This window comes from Nannobrachium achirus, assembly GCF_963921795.1.
Source record: "Nannobrachium achirus genome assembly, chromosome: 22".
NCBI classification, from domain to species: Eukaryota; Metazoa; Chordata; class Actinopteri; order Myctophiformes; family Myctophidae; genus Nannobrachium; species Nannobrachium achirus.
Genome location: NC_137829.1, coordinates 1,501,849 through 1,517,113, shown reverse-complemented (window position 1 = coordinate 1,517,113; position 15,265 = coordinate 1,501,849). Strand labels below are relative to the sequence as shown.

The window sequence follows — 15,265 nt, the reverse complement described above, 5'->3', positions numbered from 1 at the left end:
CCTGAGTCCTCCAGGGCCCTTCGCTCTACAGTAGGCCTACTGTAAGTATCTTTGCTGAAAGAAGACAATCTCTACTGTACGAGCCTACAGTGCAACGTGTCATGCTCTTGTTGATCTGCAAATGTTTGTATTTTCACAGAAAAGGGCGTATCTCAATAGCCCCTTTTCCACAGGCCCAACACCACACCGCCCACTTGTGCCAGGTTTTCCACTACAAGGACCTGGGTAGAGTGGTGTGAAAGTGGTACTAAACGTGGTACTAAAAAGTATCCAATCTAGAGTAGGTCTGAGCTAGGTCAAACAGGGCCAAACACTTCATAATGACTGATCACTCACTGACTTTTCATTTAGACCACCAGGATATAGTTGTAATACATGATAATAGATTCTATATTATAATCTATTATAGTGTATTATAATTACCCTAGTAATACATTAATACTTGATAGTCTATTATAATCACAGTTATAATGCATTATAGTGTATTATAATTTAGGATAGTTGTAATACAACTTTATATTGTATTATAATCACAGTTAAAAGGGTCAATTTGTTTCTTACCGATAAGGGGTACTTTTGTGTAATGGAAAATGTAGATATGTTTATGTGGTGTGGTGTGGTGAGGTGCTAAAGCTGCAGTCGAAAAGGGGCTAATGTGAAAGTGGTGTTAGAACCTTGAGCAGTGATGTCATTTACCCATCCTGTAACAACTAGGAGCAGTGATGTAATTTACCCATCCTATAACTAGCAGGTTATAGGAGCAGCCATTGGATCCTACTGCGCTCCGGGAGCATTCGGGGGTTCAGAGTCTTGCTCAGGGACTGGACACACATGGACACTTTGCTGGCCGGCCTCACCATGCATGGAATCAAGCGTGCAACAACCAGGGCCTCTCTGGCTCCCCAGGCGGGCTCACTAGAATCACTCAGCTATATGGCAGCGCATCACCTCATCTCACCTCGCCTCACCGCCAGTTCTTATTAAGGGCTTCTGATCAAAACCTCTGACAGTATCAATGAAGTCAGGCAGAAGATTTCTGTGCAGAGAAAGGGCTGCGTTGCTGTTTATCCTCCTACTGCAGCCCCGCAGCTCTCTGTTAGAGAGGCAGGGGCTGAAATTTCTAAAAGGGCCTTTTGGTGAAAATATCAAAAAATAGCAAAACTTCAACCTCCGAGCTTGAAGGTCGGCAATTTGCTTGAATGCTGCCTTCAGGTATGGCATTTGCATGTCTTTCACCATAGTACAAACTGCATTCATGGTCTGGAGAGCTAGGGCACTTTTTTACAGACGGATAAAAGGGCAGGGGCTCAAGGCCCCTTTGATGTCTATGTGTGCACATGCCTGGTAGGAACACATACACAGAACTGTTGTTGTTTGTACCCACCGGAGCAAGTCATGTTGGATTCGTCCTCGTTGCTGCCACAGTCATTCGTGCCATCGCAAAGCCATCGTTTGGGAATGCAGCGATTGTTGTTGCACTTGAACTGGTCAATGGGACAGCTATGGTTGTCTGGGGGGGAAAGGAAGAAAGAGAATGAATACTTACTGTATCTCAACCTTTTTACACCAAGTGAAAATATCAGTACCAGATGGGTTTCAATGGGTTTCTATTGTGTACAGTACTACACGAAGAAATATAGAATGTTTATAGACCAAAGTCGGGATTTGAAACCCAGACGCGGAGTGCTTTTCTCGATTAAAGTCGGAATATCACTTTTATATTAAATAACAGTAACGTGCTGTCATTGGGACCCACGGGTGATAGTCCGAGCGTTTCAGGCAAACATCGTGCACTTTATGAAAGAAGCATGAAATTTGGCACACAGTTAGAACATGCCATATGGAACATTTTTGGCTATAGGGGCATCGCAGATTTGTCTCGGGAAACTTGTGGGAGCCAATCAAAGTTGCTCTCATAGACTTTTCTAAGTAAAATAATACAAAAAATAAATATGCTTTAAGTAGCATGTGAGGGGTCAAACTAGGTGTTATTCGGGATTCTGAAACCAATGCAAGCATTTGTTTTGCACGAAAAACATTCCTTTCCGAGAAACGGCCGACACAAAACTCTGAAAAGTGATGAAAAAAACAAATGTTTGCATTGGATTCAGAATCCCCAAAAACACCTATTTTGACCCCTCACATGCTACTTAAAGCATATGTATTTTTTGTATTATTTTACTCTATAGTAAAGTCTATGAGAGCCCAACTTTGATTGGCTCCCACAAGTTTCCCAAGACAAATCTGCGATGCCCCTATAGCCAAAAATGTTCCATATGGCATGTTCTAACTGTGTGCCAAATGTCATGCTTCTTTCATAAAGTGCACGATTCCATCAAAATACTGCCCGAAACGCCTGGACTATTGGGAGATGACATCATCAGGAAGTGAAATCCTCCGTTGGCTTCAATGCAATCCTCAGCAGTAAAATGTCTTCATCTCGGAATCTATCTACAGATGGCGTTGAACTGGACACTTAAAGGTGTTTCGGTTACATTCACCACGTAAAACCCTAAATGGTTTACCACAGTCCCTCAGGGCTCAATACTAGTGTCTTTTCTGTTTTCTGTAAGTGAGGGGAAAGCTTTCGCTGTGAATAGCAGATCAACAAGCTCACAACGCACATTTTTTTCATACTAACAATTGGATTATAAAGGTCAGAAGCTTGCCGAACAGATCTTCCAGGGGATCATACTCGTCTCAGCGGTGATTGGATTAATTTATGGCTACGTCATTGAACAGTTTGGATGGACGGTGTACATCGTTTTGGCAGGTTTTGCCGTGTCCTGTGTGCTGACGCTGCCCCCGTGGCCCATGTACAGAACCAACCCCGTTTTTTCACCCAGCGTCTGCCAACCTGGGGAGAGCAACGGACTGACCTCATGCTTCCTTCTATGCATGAGGAGTCCAAGCCGCTTCTTTTCACCTGACAGGGGGAGTTTTCCCCGGTAGGACGTATCGTGTGGAAGGAACGCGTTATTACAAGCAGTTCCTTTCCCCTCCTTTTAGTCAGGTAAAATTAAGGCAGAGGTTGGACAAAATTTTATTATTTAGTTTTTCAACTGATTCTGTTAGGAAATTAGGTCTACTAGCCAGGATAAAAAAATCTACCATGATCTGCTCACTGCAAATACCCACAGTGGCCAAATCAAGTTGGGGTTTGTCATGATGCTGAATCCATTGCAAGCATTTGTTTTGCACAAAAAACATTCATTGGCCCCAGAAAACGCCAACAAAAGATAATTGTATTGATGACTCATCACTTTTCATCACTAAACCATCATTTTCTGGGGCCATTTTTAGCCCAAGGAATGTTTTTTTTGTGCAAAACAAATGCTTGCAATGGATTCAGCATCATGACAAACCCCTCCCTAGTCAAAAAATCCTTTAGAAAATCCTATAGGATATTGTCTTATAGGATTATAAAATCCTTTAGAAAATCCCATTAAGAATCCTATAAGAATCCTTTACAGTTTTGGAACAGATCCTATAGGATATTGTCTTATAGGATTATAAAATCCTTTAGAAAATCCCATTAAGAATCCTATAAGAATCCTTTACAGTTTTGGAACAGATCCTATTGGATATTTTCTTATAGGATAATAATCCTTTAGAAAATCCCATTAAGAATCCTATTAGAATCCTTTACAGTTTTGGAACAGATCCTATTGGATATTTTCTTATAGGATAATCCTATAAGAAAATATCCAATAGGATCTGTTCCAAAACTGTAAAGGATTCTTATAGGATTCTCTATCAGAATCCTAAAGGATATTTTGGCGAGGCATTGTACATCTTTATGGTACTGTAATGCCTCAGGTGCCTTGCCTGGCTGCCACCCACCAACAGGGGGTGGTGTTGTATGGACTGATTTATCAGGCTATCAGTGTTAAGACATACAGTATTAGATTTGACATTATCATTGACATCTTGAGTGAGATTCGAACTTACGACCTCCGGTGCATGAATCCTGCCCTGATCCTCTGCGCCACAGCTCCTGCTAGTAAGGATGGGTTTTTGGTCCTATTTGACATTTTATAGGATCCAATAGGATTTCCCCTACACAAATCCTATTGGATTTTTTCTTATAGGATTATTATCCTATAAGAAAATATCCAATGAGATCTGTTCCAAAACTGTAAAGGATTCTTATAGGATTCTTAATGGGATTTTCTAAAGGATTTTTCTATCCTATTGGATTTTTTTCTTATAGGATTATTATCCTATAAGAAAATATCCAATAGGATCTGTTCCAAAACTGTAAAGGATTCTTATAGGATTCTTAATGGGATTTTCCAAAGGATTTTTCTATCAGAAATCCTACAGTTCCAATAGGATCCTATTGGAACTTTACAAAATCCAATTGGATTTTGCAAAACTCCAATAGGATCCTATTGGACTTTCCAAAGTTAGATATAACCCAATAGGATCCTATTGGAACTTTACAAAATCCAATTGGATGTTGCAAAGTTCCAATAGGATCCTATTGGACTTTCCAAAGTTAGATATAACCCAATAGGATCCTATTGGAACTTTACAAAATCCAATTGGATTTTGCAAAGTTCCAATAGGATCCTATTGGACTTTCCAAAGTTAGATATAACCCAATAGGATCCTATTGGAACTTTACAAAATCCAATTGGATTTTGCAAAGTTCCAATAGGATCCTATTGGACTTTACAGAGTTAGATATAACCCAATAGGATCCTATTGGAACTTTACAAAATCCAATAGGATTTTGCAAAGTTCCAATAGGATCCTATTGGACTTTCCAAAGTTAGATATAACCCAATAGGATCCTATTGGAAATTTGCAAAATCCTATTGGATTTTCTAAAGTACTGATAGAATCCTATAGGACTGTATTGGAAATTTGTGAAAAACCAATATGATCCTATAGGATTTTCAAAATCCTATAGGATTATATTGGAAATTTCGAAGATCCTATAGGATTTTTTGACTAGTGCTAGTTAGACCCCTCACATCCTACTTAAAGCAGATTTTTTTCTGGGTATTTTCCTCCTGTATAGAAAGTCGATGGGAGCCCAACTTGATTTGGCCACTGTGGGTATTTGCAGTGAGCAGATCATGATAGATTTTTTATCCTGGCTAGTAGACCTAATTTCCTAACAGAATCAGTTGAAAAACTAAATAATAACATTTTGTCCAACCTGAGTGTATTTTTTCCCTAGATTTACAAGACTATTTCCCAGGCGTCCCAACCCAGGATCTTCTTTGAGGGTACCAGGCAAACACAGAAAGGCCCTTTCGCTAACCCCACAGTATGGGCCCTTTCGCTAACCCCACAGTATGGGCCCTTTCGCTAACCCCACAGTATGGGCCCTTTCGCTAACCCCACAGTATGGGCCCTTTCGCTAACCCCACAGTATGGGCCCTTTCGCTAACCCCACAGTATGGGCCCTTTCGCTAACCCCACAGTATGGGCCCTTTCGCTAACCCCACAGTATGGGCCCTTTCGCTAACCCCACAGTATGGGCACTGATGACGCGGAGGAGAGAACATGCCTCCAGCGCCCACAGCACCAGGGGGAATCAAACCCAGGACCTTCTAGCTGTGAGGCCACAGTGCTACCGACTGCACCACCGTGCCCCCAGTAGACAGTGCTACCGACTGCACCACCGTGCCCCCAGTAGATCTGCTATTTTCCGGCTAAACCTTTCCTCGCAATACGGATGCCGGGTTTTAAGCAGGTTAAAGCCCATACCTGTATATGTTGCCCGGGGGTCTGTACTACATCAAAGATCTTCACTGAAAGTAGTCGATCTTCATATCAAGGTCCCAACAACACGTTGTAAAATGTCTGTCTATTTTCACACAATGTTCTCCCGCTATGACATGCCGAGGAACAAGAGCGCTGAGGTTCATGTGGTTAACATGCTGTAGTGTTAATGACGCAAATAATTTCCCGCTGACAGACCACAGGCCCATGTCTGGGATCTCACACATTTGGGAGGTTTAATTGCATCCATAATGTCACTATTTTTGTGCTGAACATGCGCGGGGTGATCTGGATCTCATTATTTAATTATCATCCAGGGACGTGCTGGCCATTGGGAAAAGCAACTCCCGAACGGCCGGTTCATTCCCGGCCGGTCCAGGCCGGCCATTAGGAAAAAAATAAAAATAAAATGTTGTTCCATTTTGGGGGCTGGGTGGCCAACAAAGTAAATAGTCACTGTCGGGCAGAAACCGTATCTCCTGCTTCATCATACAAGGCCGTCACACAAAAGTAGTGAAAACAGCAGATCTACAAGCACACAACACCTCGCAACGTGAGGCGTTGTGTGCTTGTAGATCGGCTATTTTTCACTAGTTTAAATCATTTTTAAAATGATAAATACAAAACAAACGGTTTTGTACATACAAGGTTTCCACCCGACAACAACAAAATATAACTCATGTAATTGGCCCACTGGCTTGTCACTTGTCATGATCTGAAATGGCAAATCTTTGAGTAGCAGCAGCGCTATAGAGAGAGATCTCTCTCTATAGCGCGCAATGAGGGCCTCTCCAACTCTTTTTCCCGGGCTGAATCAGGGGCCCAGCACGTCCCTGATGTCATCCCACGTTCATTTTGGTATTTCGGTTTTTTTTTAACGCTTTGAAACAGAGCTGCAATTAAAAAAAGAATCGCTGTTGCATTCTTGTAAGGACTATAAAATAATGATATATTAGCAGCCTTTAAAGACACGACTGATTTAGTCTACGTGATTTCATTCACATTAAAACATCATCTCCGCCTCCCGGGTCTTCCGGCGGAGGTAATGAACACAATATACATCTCGGTATGCAGGGACGTGCAGAGAATGTTAGAGGGGCAGGGGCTGACATTTCTAAATTGGACATTTTGGTGGAAATATCGAAAATAGCAGACCTCCAAGCTCAAGCTTTTGTCGCATTGCGAAGCCAATAATCTCAGGAGACTCTTTGTACGTTCATTGATTACGAATGCATTTGGGTCTCCATCTGGAATCAATGGAGGTAAAACTATAATTATTAAGTTATTGGCTTAGGAATGCATCAAAAACAAAAAGTATATTATTGTAAGTTTCCATGGGGTGAGGAATCGATAGAAAAAAAGTCATTTTGGGTGTGAACTACTCCTTTAAGCTCTTAACTCTTTAATTGTCAGAAACACCTTTTATGCCTTTTGTTTGTGGTTATAAAACAATCCCAAATCGGAATGCCGCTCCGGGGTTACTAGGTAACCTAGAGTAGTGCTTCCGTTCTGGGCCGGTAACCCGGGAACCAGAAAAAAATTTCCTTTGGCCGGAACAAGCCGTTTAGTCTGTATTCTGTTTCTTACTGTTTGCTTACTTTGTAAACACTGCTGTGGCTAACTCGAGAACGGCAGCTCGGATCAAAAATTTTTGTTTTGCATTCGCAAACGTCGAACAGCGTGCACACGCATCGTGTAAGATCCGCAATATAACCAGAAAAAAAGAATAATAATAATTTGGTGGCAGTAAATGAGTTAAGTGGTACATCATAATGATGTTTTAACATTTTGCAGTCATGCCATCGGTTCTCTGCAGGAGTGAAACATCCTTTTGCCTTCTTCTTCTGCAATCACCTTTCTTCAGTGCAGCCTCCTCTGTGGTACCCTGGCACTCTGTGAAATCACAGATTAGGACGAGGGCCAACCCCTCTTTTATTTCTAGCTGTGGGAGAGCGTGGGGAATGTTAACTAACAGATAAGATTGTCTCAGGACACAGGAGGGAGGGGAGCTTGATTTCAAAGCCTAAAAAAGAAAAGACCACTTGGCATTCCCTTTAAACCACTAAACATCCATTATTCCCTCTCACTTTGAGAGACAAACTTTGTCCCAGATTTAAAATATATATATATATATATATATATATATATTGAGAAAAATCTGAAGACGCAATCATACGCAATAAAACAAATCTAGTTAAGAGGATAATCGTTAAAGTAGATATTCCCAGCAGAGTGGATAATTATAATTGATTTACTTTTTCTTCTTTTATTCCCAGTTCTGATAATCGCATTTGTGTTTTTTTTTTCTTTTCTGATTAAGTCAGCATTGCAGGGGCATCCAGCCCGGTGTTTATCTAATCGATTCACTCAAAAGCAAAAAGCGGTGTCGAGGAAAGAGGAGGCGGCTATTGGAGGGGGAGGGGGGGGGGGGGGGGGGACTCCATGTAGAAAAGAAAAAAAAAAGTCCAGTAATATTACACCAGGCCCACAAATGCACGTTATTATGCGTTTGATGTATTACCTTGCTTACTGAACTGTAAGCATCTCTGGATTAAGAGCTAAATGCTAAATGCCTAAATTGTTCAAATGTAATGTGTCTGCGGGTGCATGTTCACGTGTATATCGTCCGGAAGCATTCCTTGGACCTTTAATGGACACATTTTGTACACTCCCAGATTTATGGTGGTCCTTGCAAATAAAACGTTTGAGAACCACTAGTAGGCCTACTAGTGAACTCCTCATGTAGGCTATACCATAGTGTCGTGGTAAATCAGTGTCAAACATGTTATGAAAACATTTTTTAGACTTGACGTTCATTATAAATTGGGTCTTATGATCAAAACTAGAAAAATATTGTTCCTTCGAAACAATTGTGGGCTCGCTTCAAGCCGGAAAACAATGGCTATAAAAGCACAAAATGTCAAGATCGCAGGCAGTGCTCTCTTTGACGTTACTGACGTCAACGATTGGTCCATTTTGTTCCAAAAATGTGTTGTGCAAAAGTTGACCCGCTGGTGGCGCTATAACAGGCCAATGTAAGAAGGGTGGTATCTGTTCCTTGACCTATTGGGAATGTGCTTGCAAGATTTCACGCACATTGCAGGCTGTGTTCATGATTTGAGGTGTTTTTGGCTTTGGACACTTTATCGCTGCTTGCAGCTATATTCATTATTATAATTTTTTTGTGTGTGTGCACTTCATAGGCATATTAGATAAAGGTCCTTAGATTGTGTGTAGAATGTTTCATGCAAATTGCAAAAAAAAAAATCCTAACGGGTTTAAGCGTTTCACAAACTGCTCAAAATGATATAGCGCCCCCCTTTGGCCAATTGGGGTAAGATTGGTTTTAGTGATATTTGGACTAACACTCTACATCTTTGCCAAATGCCATGAACATGTTACTTTGCATGTATGATTTAGAGGCAGAAGAATAATTTGCATAAAACTGCAATATTCATTGAATTTATTTAAAAAAACATGTTTCAATTTTAAAGAAATCCGATCTGACAGATCTTTAGATATCGGTCCAAAGTTCACGTAAAAAAAGTTTTGTGCACGTGGAGCGAAAATTCCAGAATAAAAGCGGGTTTACGCGTTTTACAAACTGCTCAATATGGCGGAAAATCGAAGGGCGGAGCTTACTTAACAACAACACAGATGTCTTCCGCTCGAGTCAAAGCACGCGTGTAACAAGTTGCATGTCTTCAAACAAAACGAGTCATGACTTATGCCCGTTTGAAGTTTGAATTTTCAAACGCTTCGTATAGCGCCCCCCTTTGGCCGATTGGAATAAAATTGGTTTCAGTGATACTTTGACTAACCCTCCACATCTTTGCCAAATGCCATGAATGTGTAACTTTGCATGTATGATTTAGAGGCCGAAGAATAATTTGCATAAAACCGCAATATTGATGGAATTATTAAAAAATTATATTTCACTTTAAAAAAAATCTGGTTGATCAATCTGACCGTATTGGTCCAAAGTTCATGTGAAAAAAGTTTTGTGCGCTTAACTCAAAAATCCCAGGAGGAGATAGATTTTTACTGTTTTTCATATTATTCCGAATTGTGGGAGACCTAAAGGTCAGAGGTCAAAAGTTAGAGGGTAAAAGTTGTTCGGCATGAGGAGACGCATAAGTGTATACAGGTTTCATGGCTGTATGTATAACACAGCATGAGCTATACCTGTTCAAAGTTCGCACTTTCGAAGGCTTCCTACAGCGCCACCATTTGGCCGATTGCTGTAAAAAGTAATAGCACACGTCGCCACTGTAAGCTGAACACATTGATGTTTTTATTTTCATTTTCTCACTAAGTATGTAGGAGTAGAAAGGAACCGAAAATCCCGTCTACTTACTAGATAAATAAATAAATAAATAATGACAATATCTAAAGTGTGCTCGCCAGGTACTGGCGAGCCCACAATAAGAACCTTATAAGGGTGTGTAAAACAGAAAGTCTTTGCCACTCACAGCAGCTGTGTGCGTCCTCGTCGCTGCCGTCCAGACAGTCGTCGTCCCCGTCACATTTCCAGGTGTCTCGGATGCAGCGCTGGTTGTGACACTGGAACTCATCGCTCTTACACCGCTGAGGCTCCGGCCCTCCAGTGGACACTTCTAGACAGGGACGTGCAGAGAATGTTAGAGAGGCAGGGGATGACATTTATAAAAGGGCCTTTTGGTGAAAATATCGAAAATAGCAGACCTCCAAGCTTGGATGTCGGCTATTGTCGGTGCTTGATACCACACTGAACTAAGCATATAGTGTGAATACTGGAGATGTGGCGTAACGGCATGGATTTCTACACAGAGGGGGCAATTATTTCAACATAAGATGCTGCATTCAAGTTCAGGAGAGTTTGCACAAGGCAATTCTCTTGAATGCTGCCTTCAGGTATGGCATGGAAAGGGGGGCATTTGCTTTTCTTTCACCATAGTAAAAACAGCATTCATGGTCTGGAGAGGGCACTTTTTACAGACGGGTAAAAGGGCAGGGGCTCAAGCCCCCTTTGATGTCTGTGTGTGCACGTGCCTGCTTCTGGAACAAACAGGAAACCGATAATAACAGATTATTATTATTATTATTTGTATTTATTTGTTTATTTTATTGAAAGTAGCCTACACAGTAAAGAGAGACAGGGAAGGGGAGCGTATAATAGCCTACAGTATTTACAAGCTCACAACTTTCTGCTTGTAAATATATATATATATATTTTTTACATTTCTTTGAACATGTATTGCCTAGAATGTCCAAAACATAGTCTCGCCAGATTAGGAGTAGCCTGGCATGACCAGACTATAGGGCACATTTTTCTCACACTGCACAGATTTGTCTGATTTCCAGGTTAGGTTGAGAGTGGTCCAGTTTGTACCCTCCCTCCCTTATGTGACTTAGAGAAGAATTCTGGACTACCCGTTTCTTTTTTTCTCTTCAGTAAATCGCTTGCCGGTATTTGTATCGCTCGAAAGAACGTGTATTTCCTTAAGTCTTGCAAAACAAGATTTCTCCTGATTCCCCATTGAGCTACGGCGGCTCATTTGGGACACAAACACTGTGGAGAGTATTTCGGCATTATGAACATCAACAACAAAAAAGCGATATAAGCAATTTACTAATACATAAATAAATAAAATACGCCACTCGTGATCGGAGCTGCAGTAGACTTGGGATTAAGTAAATAATAAACAAATAATAAAAATGTCACTTGTTCTGGGATATTATAACCAGATTATCAGATTAAGGTAAAATGGGTAGTCTGGAATTCTCCTTCAAGTTTCCCACAAAATCCTGCAATGGCTATGATCTCAAATCTGTGTCTCTTTTAGTTTTTCTAGAAAAAGAAATCGCTTCTATAAAATCGATGTATATCACTGTCGGGCAGAAACCTTGTATCTCCAAGTTTCAAATGTGTACGTTTTTTTCCGCTAAGTAAAGCCCTGTTTCGTCAGACAAGGCTGTCGCACAAAAGTAGTGAAAACATCAGTGCGAGGCGTTGTGTGCTTGTAGATTGGCTGTTTTCACTAGGTTAGTTCAATATAAAATTAATTAAATTAATGATAAAAACAAATGGTTTTGGACATACAAGGTTTCCACCTGACAACGACGATATATATATATATATATATATATATATATATATATATATATTCCTTTTTAATTTTTATTTTCATTTCCGTGCTCTCACACACAGCATACGTACCCATGCAGGTGACATTGTTCTTCTCCAGGACCTGGTTGTCAGCGCAGGCACACACTCGGCCTCCTGGGACGGCCAGACAGAGGGTACCACAACCCCCATAATTTACCCGGCACGCGTTGTCACCTGGAGACACACAGAGAGCCAAAATAAGGTTGTTGTCTCGCTCACGCCAGGTTTAAAAAAAAGAGAAGAAAATAAGCCCCCACATCGCTCCCACGATGGCCTCCTGTTGTTGTTGATGTGTTGTTGTTATGGCTGTCTACTTACTCCTCCAAGCGGTGGTTCAAAGGGCTCTTGGAATTCAGCAAACAAACACACCAGAGAATATTTCTCTTGATATAAAAGTCATTTCCTGTACCAGGTGCCATGCCAACACCATATGTAAGCACACGTCACATGAATTACTGACAACACAATAGCGGCTTGACATTTTTATCCTTCTTGGAAGAAGAATTTTTCTTTCTTTCTTTTAGTTTTTTCTTTTTTGGACAAAACCCTACTACTACCATTCTCTGGGGAGAATAGATTTCCTCTCTCTCTCTCTCTCTCTCTCTCTCTCTCTCTCTCTCTCTCTCTCTCTCTCTCTCTGTTAAAAAAAGCTGTCACATCTCTAAAGTTGAAGCATGAGACAAGTTTGTCACTTCCATTTAGTGTTAAAGCCTCAACGGGCTCAGTGCCTGAGCCAATGAGATAAAGCACTCTGTGTTTTTTTTTTTGTTAAAGGGCCAATCGGTATAATGCTCAGAGGATTGGACAGCCAATTAATCTGCGCTGTGACACGAGGAGCAGTGGATGAACGGCCAGCAGTGAATGAAGCTGCTCTGACCCCCACCGCGGCGGCGGCGGCACATGTTTGGCCCGGCATGCAGGAAGGCCTGCTTCTCATTATCTGCGGCAATGCAGCTTTCTGATACTAAATTAAAACACTTACAAGACTTGAACCGAGACCAAATAATATATGAACGAGTAGCACACTGGATCAGTTGAAGGGTTCCACTTCCATTGGATAGCGGTACAGGGGTTCCGTTTGTGAAAATAAGTTGTGCGTGTGTGTGCGTGTGCGTGTGCGTGTGCGCGTGCGCGCGTGCGTGCGTGCGTGTGTGGTGGGGGGGGGATTCTACCTACTTGACCGGAGGCCGATTCTACAAATGGACTTGAACCCCAGCATCCCTATTCTGAGGGGGGAAGGTTCACCGAAAATAGCCGATCTACAAGTGAGCTTGTAGATCGGCTATTTTTGGTGTAGAATGTTGGCTGTATATGGAAAAAGAACTCATCAAGTGTCAGGTCTGTTTTACAAAGAATAGTGAAGTGATATTGATGAGGTGATATTGATGGATTACAAATGTGATCAAATTATTCTGAGGCTCCCCTGGACTGGCACCACGGCACCCTAGGGTGCCACGACACCCTGACCTTGTCATCACATAGTCATTCTGCGTTACTTTCTCCTAATTGGCTGGCTCAATATCCAAATACGGCCACATACATACCCACATACCCACTTACATACCCCACATACTGTACATACCCACATACTGTCCATACCCTATACATACCCACATACAGTACATACCCACATACTGTCCATACCCTATACATACCCACATACAGTACATACCCACAGACAACATACCCGCTTGCGCTTACAGGTATATATCCACATACTGCCCATACCCACATAACCACATACATACCCGCGTACACTCAGGATAATCGTATCGTGGAGATTTCATTTATCGTGATATCGTCCTCTGTTATGCTCTGGGATCAATTCACCTTTTATTTGCCAAGCTGCATATCTGGTACCACTTAAACCCTCTATAATTGGTCAAAGGTACTTGTAATATATGTACTTGATTATCTTTTTTTCCACTCTATCAAATGTCTTTGCCAAAAAATAGCCGATCTACAAGCTCGCAACACATCCCAACAAGATTTGCTATTTTTTAGCAAATGTTCTGCCCCAGGATAATGGATTTTGATTGTCGCGATAATATCGTAAATCGCGATTTCTTTTGTCACAAACATTGTGATATGACATTTTCACATCGTCCCATCCCTACTCCTCTCTCAACCATGCACATCTTGCACATCTTGCTACACTGTCTCTACTATCTAGTCATCTGCTTAGCGTTCCTACAGCAGGCATCCATCATCGTTTGCCATCCAACTGCATCCTCCCTCCCTCCCAGGCTCTCCCTCCCTCTCAGCCAAGACGGTTTCTAGAGAGAACGGCAAATATAAAATGTCAGATATGCCGTCCATTTAGACGACAGCTGCGTTTTCGGGGGTTGAATCCGCAAAACAAGGTGAAACCACCTTTCAGAATGGAAATCTTAGAAGACGCTCCGCCTCGTTTCATCATGGCTCATCGTCGACTCGTGGTGCAAAGCCACAAATGTAAACCAAGCCCCCAGAACCACGGTAGAACATTGAAGCAGCCATTAGCCTAGTGGTCAAACCTGGGACGACAATTGAACGCTACTGCGTGTGCGTATGCTAACTGCTAAGGCTAATGTTTACCCTAGTGCGCCTGCTCAGTGCCTCGGCCAATCACATTTTTGGCCTATAATTTTGGCCAACCAATCAGCGTGCAATACACAGATACTTCCGGCAGTCTTCCGGGTGCTTCAAACGCCACTGAGCAACTTACGTTGAAATGAATAGCTGTGGGCGGGGCTGTCCGTCCTCTATTTAATATATAACTCTATTATGTAAACAGTAGGGATGCGAATCTCGACCACTGAGGCGATACGATACGGACCTCGATACACTGCCAGCGATACGATATAATTGCGATACATTGAAATCCTGCCGATACGATACATCGCGATCCACCCCTGTTCCCGATACGATGCGATACGATTCACGATTCACCACGATTCAAGCCCAAATCCCAAAATTTACAAAACATAGCGACTAAAAATTTATGAAATTTAAATTCAAGGCAATTTATTGTTTCACTGTAGTACTAGGCTCTGTCTAACAACCCAACATAGGCCTATAGTATTCTGGGAGAACACAAAGCTGCTGGCTATTGTAGAATTGTTTGATAACTAATCATATAGAAGGCCTATGTCATTATTAGTAGGCCTATATGTCTTCAACTGGGAGTCAGGGACCCCAATCCAGGGTTATTACAGGGGGCCTGCCAAATATTTGTGTGATACAGTAGGCTATAATGCCTAGCCTACAGCGAGGGTCCCTGCTTGATCTCTGTCTGAGCTAAGGGGTCCTTGACCTGAAAAACAATAAAGTCCCTCCCTGGTTTGTATTATTATATTATATTATATTATATTATATTATATTATATTATATTATAAT

The 15,265-nt window shown here is 41.6% G+C and overlaps 1 protein-coding gene across 1 annotated transcript in view; it reads right to left on the bottom strand.

The window, feature by feature from the left end:
• Positions 1-15,265, bottom strand: part of LOC308308144 (low-density lipoprotein receptor-related protein 1B-like) — a gene marked incomplete at both ends in the record, with an annotated part of 592,679 nt that overhangs the window by 368,405 nt on the left and 209,009 nt on the right. The window contains 3 exon segments of the mRNA XM_080753509.1: positions 1,385-1,510; positions 10,212-10,355; positions 11,939-12,061. Of these exon segments, the coding sequence (XP_080609635.1) occupies positions 1,385-1,510; positions 10,212-10,355; positions 11,939-12,061 (393 nt within the window).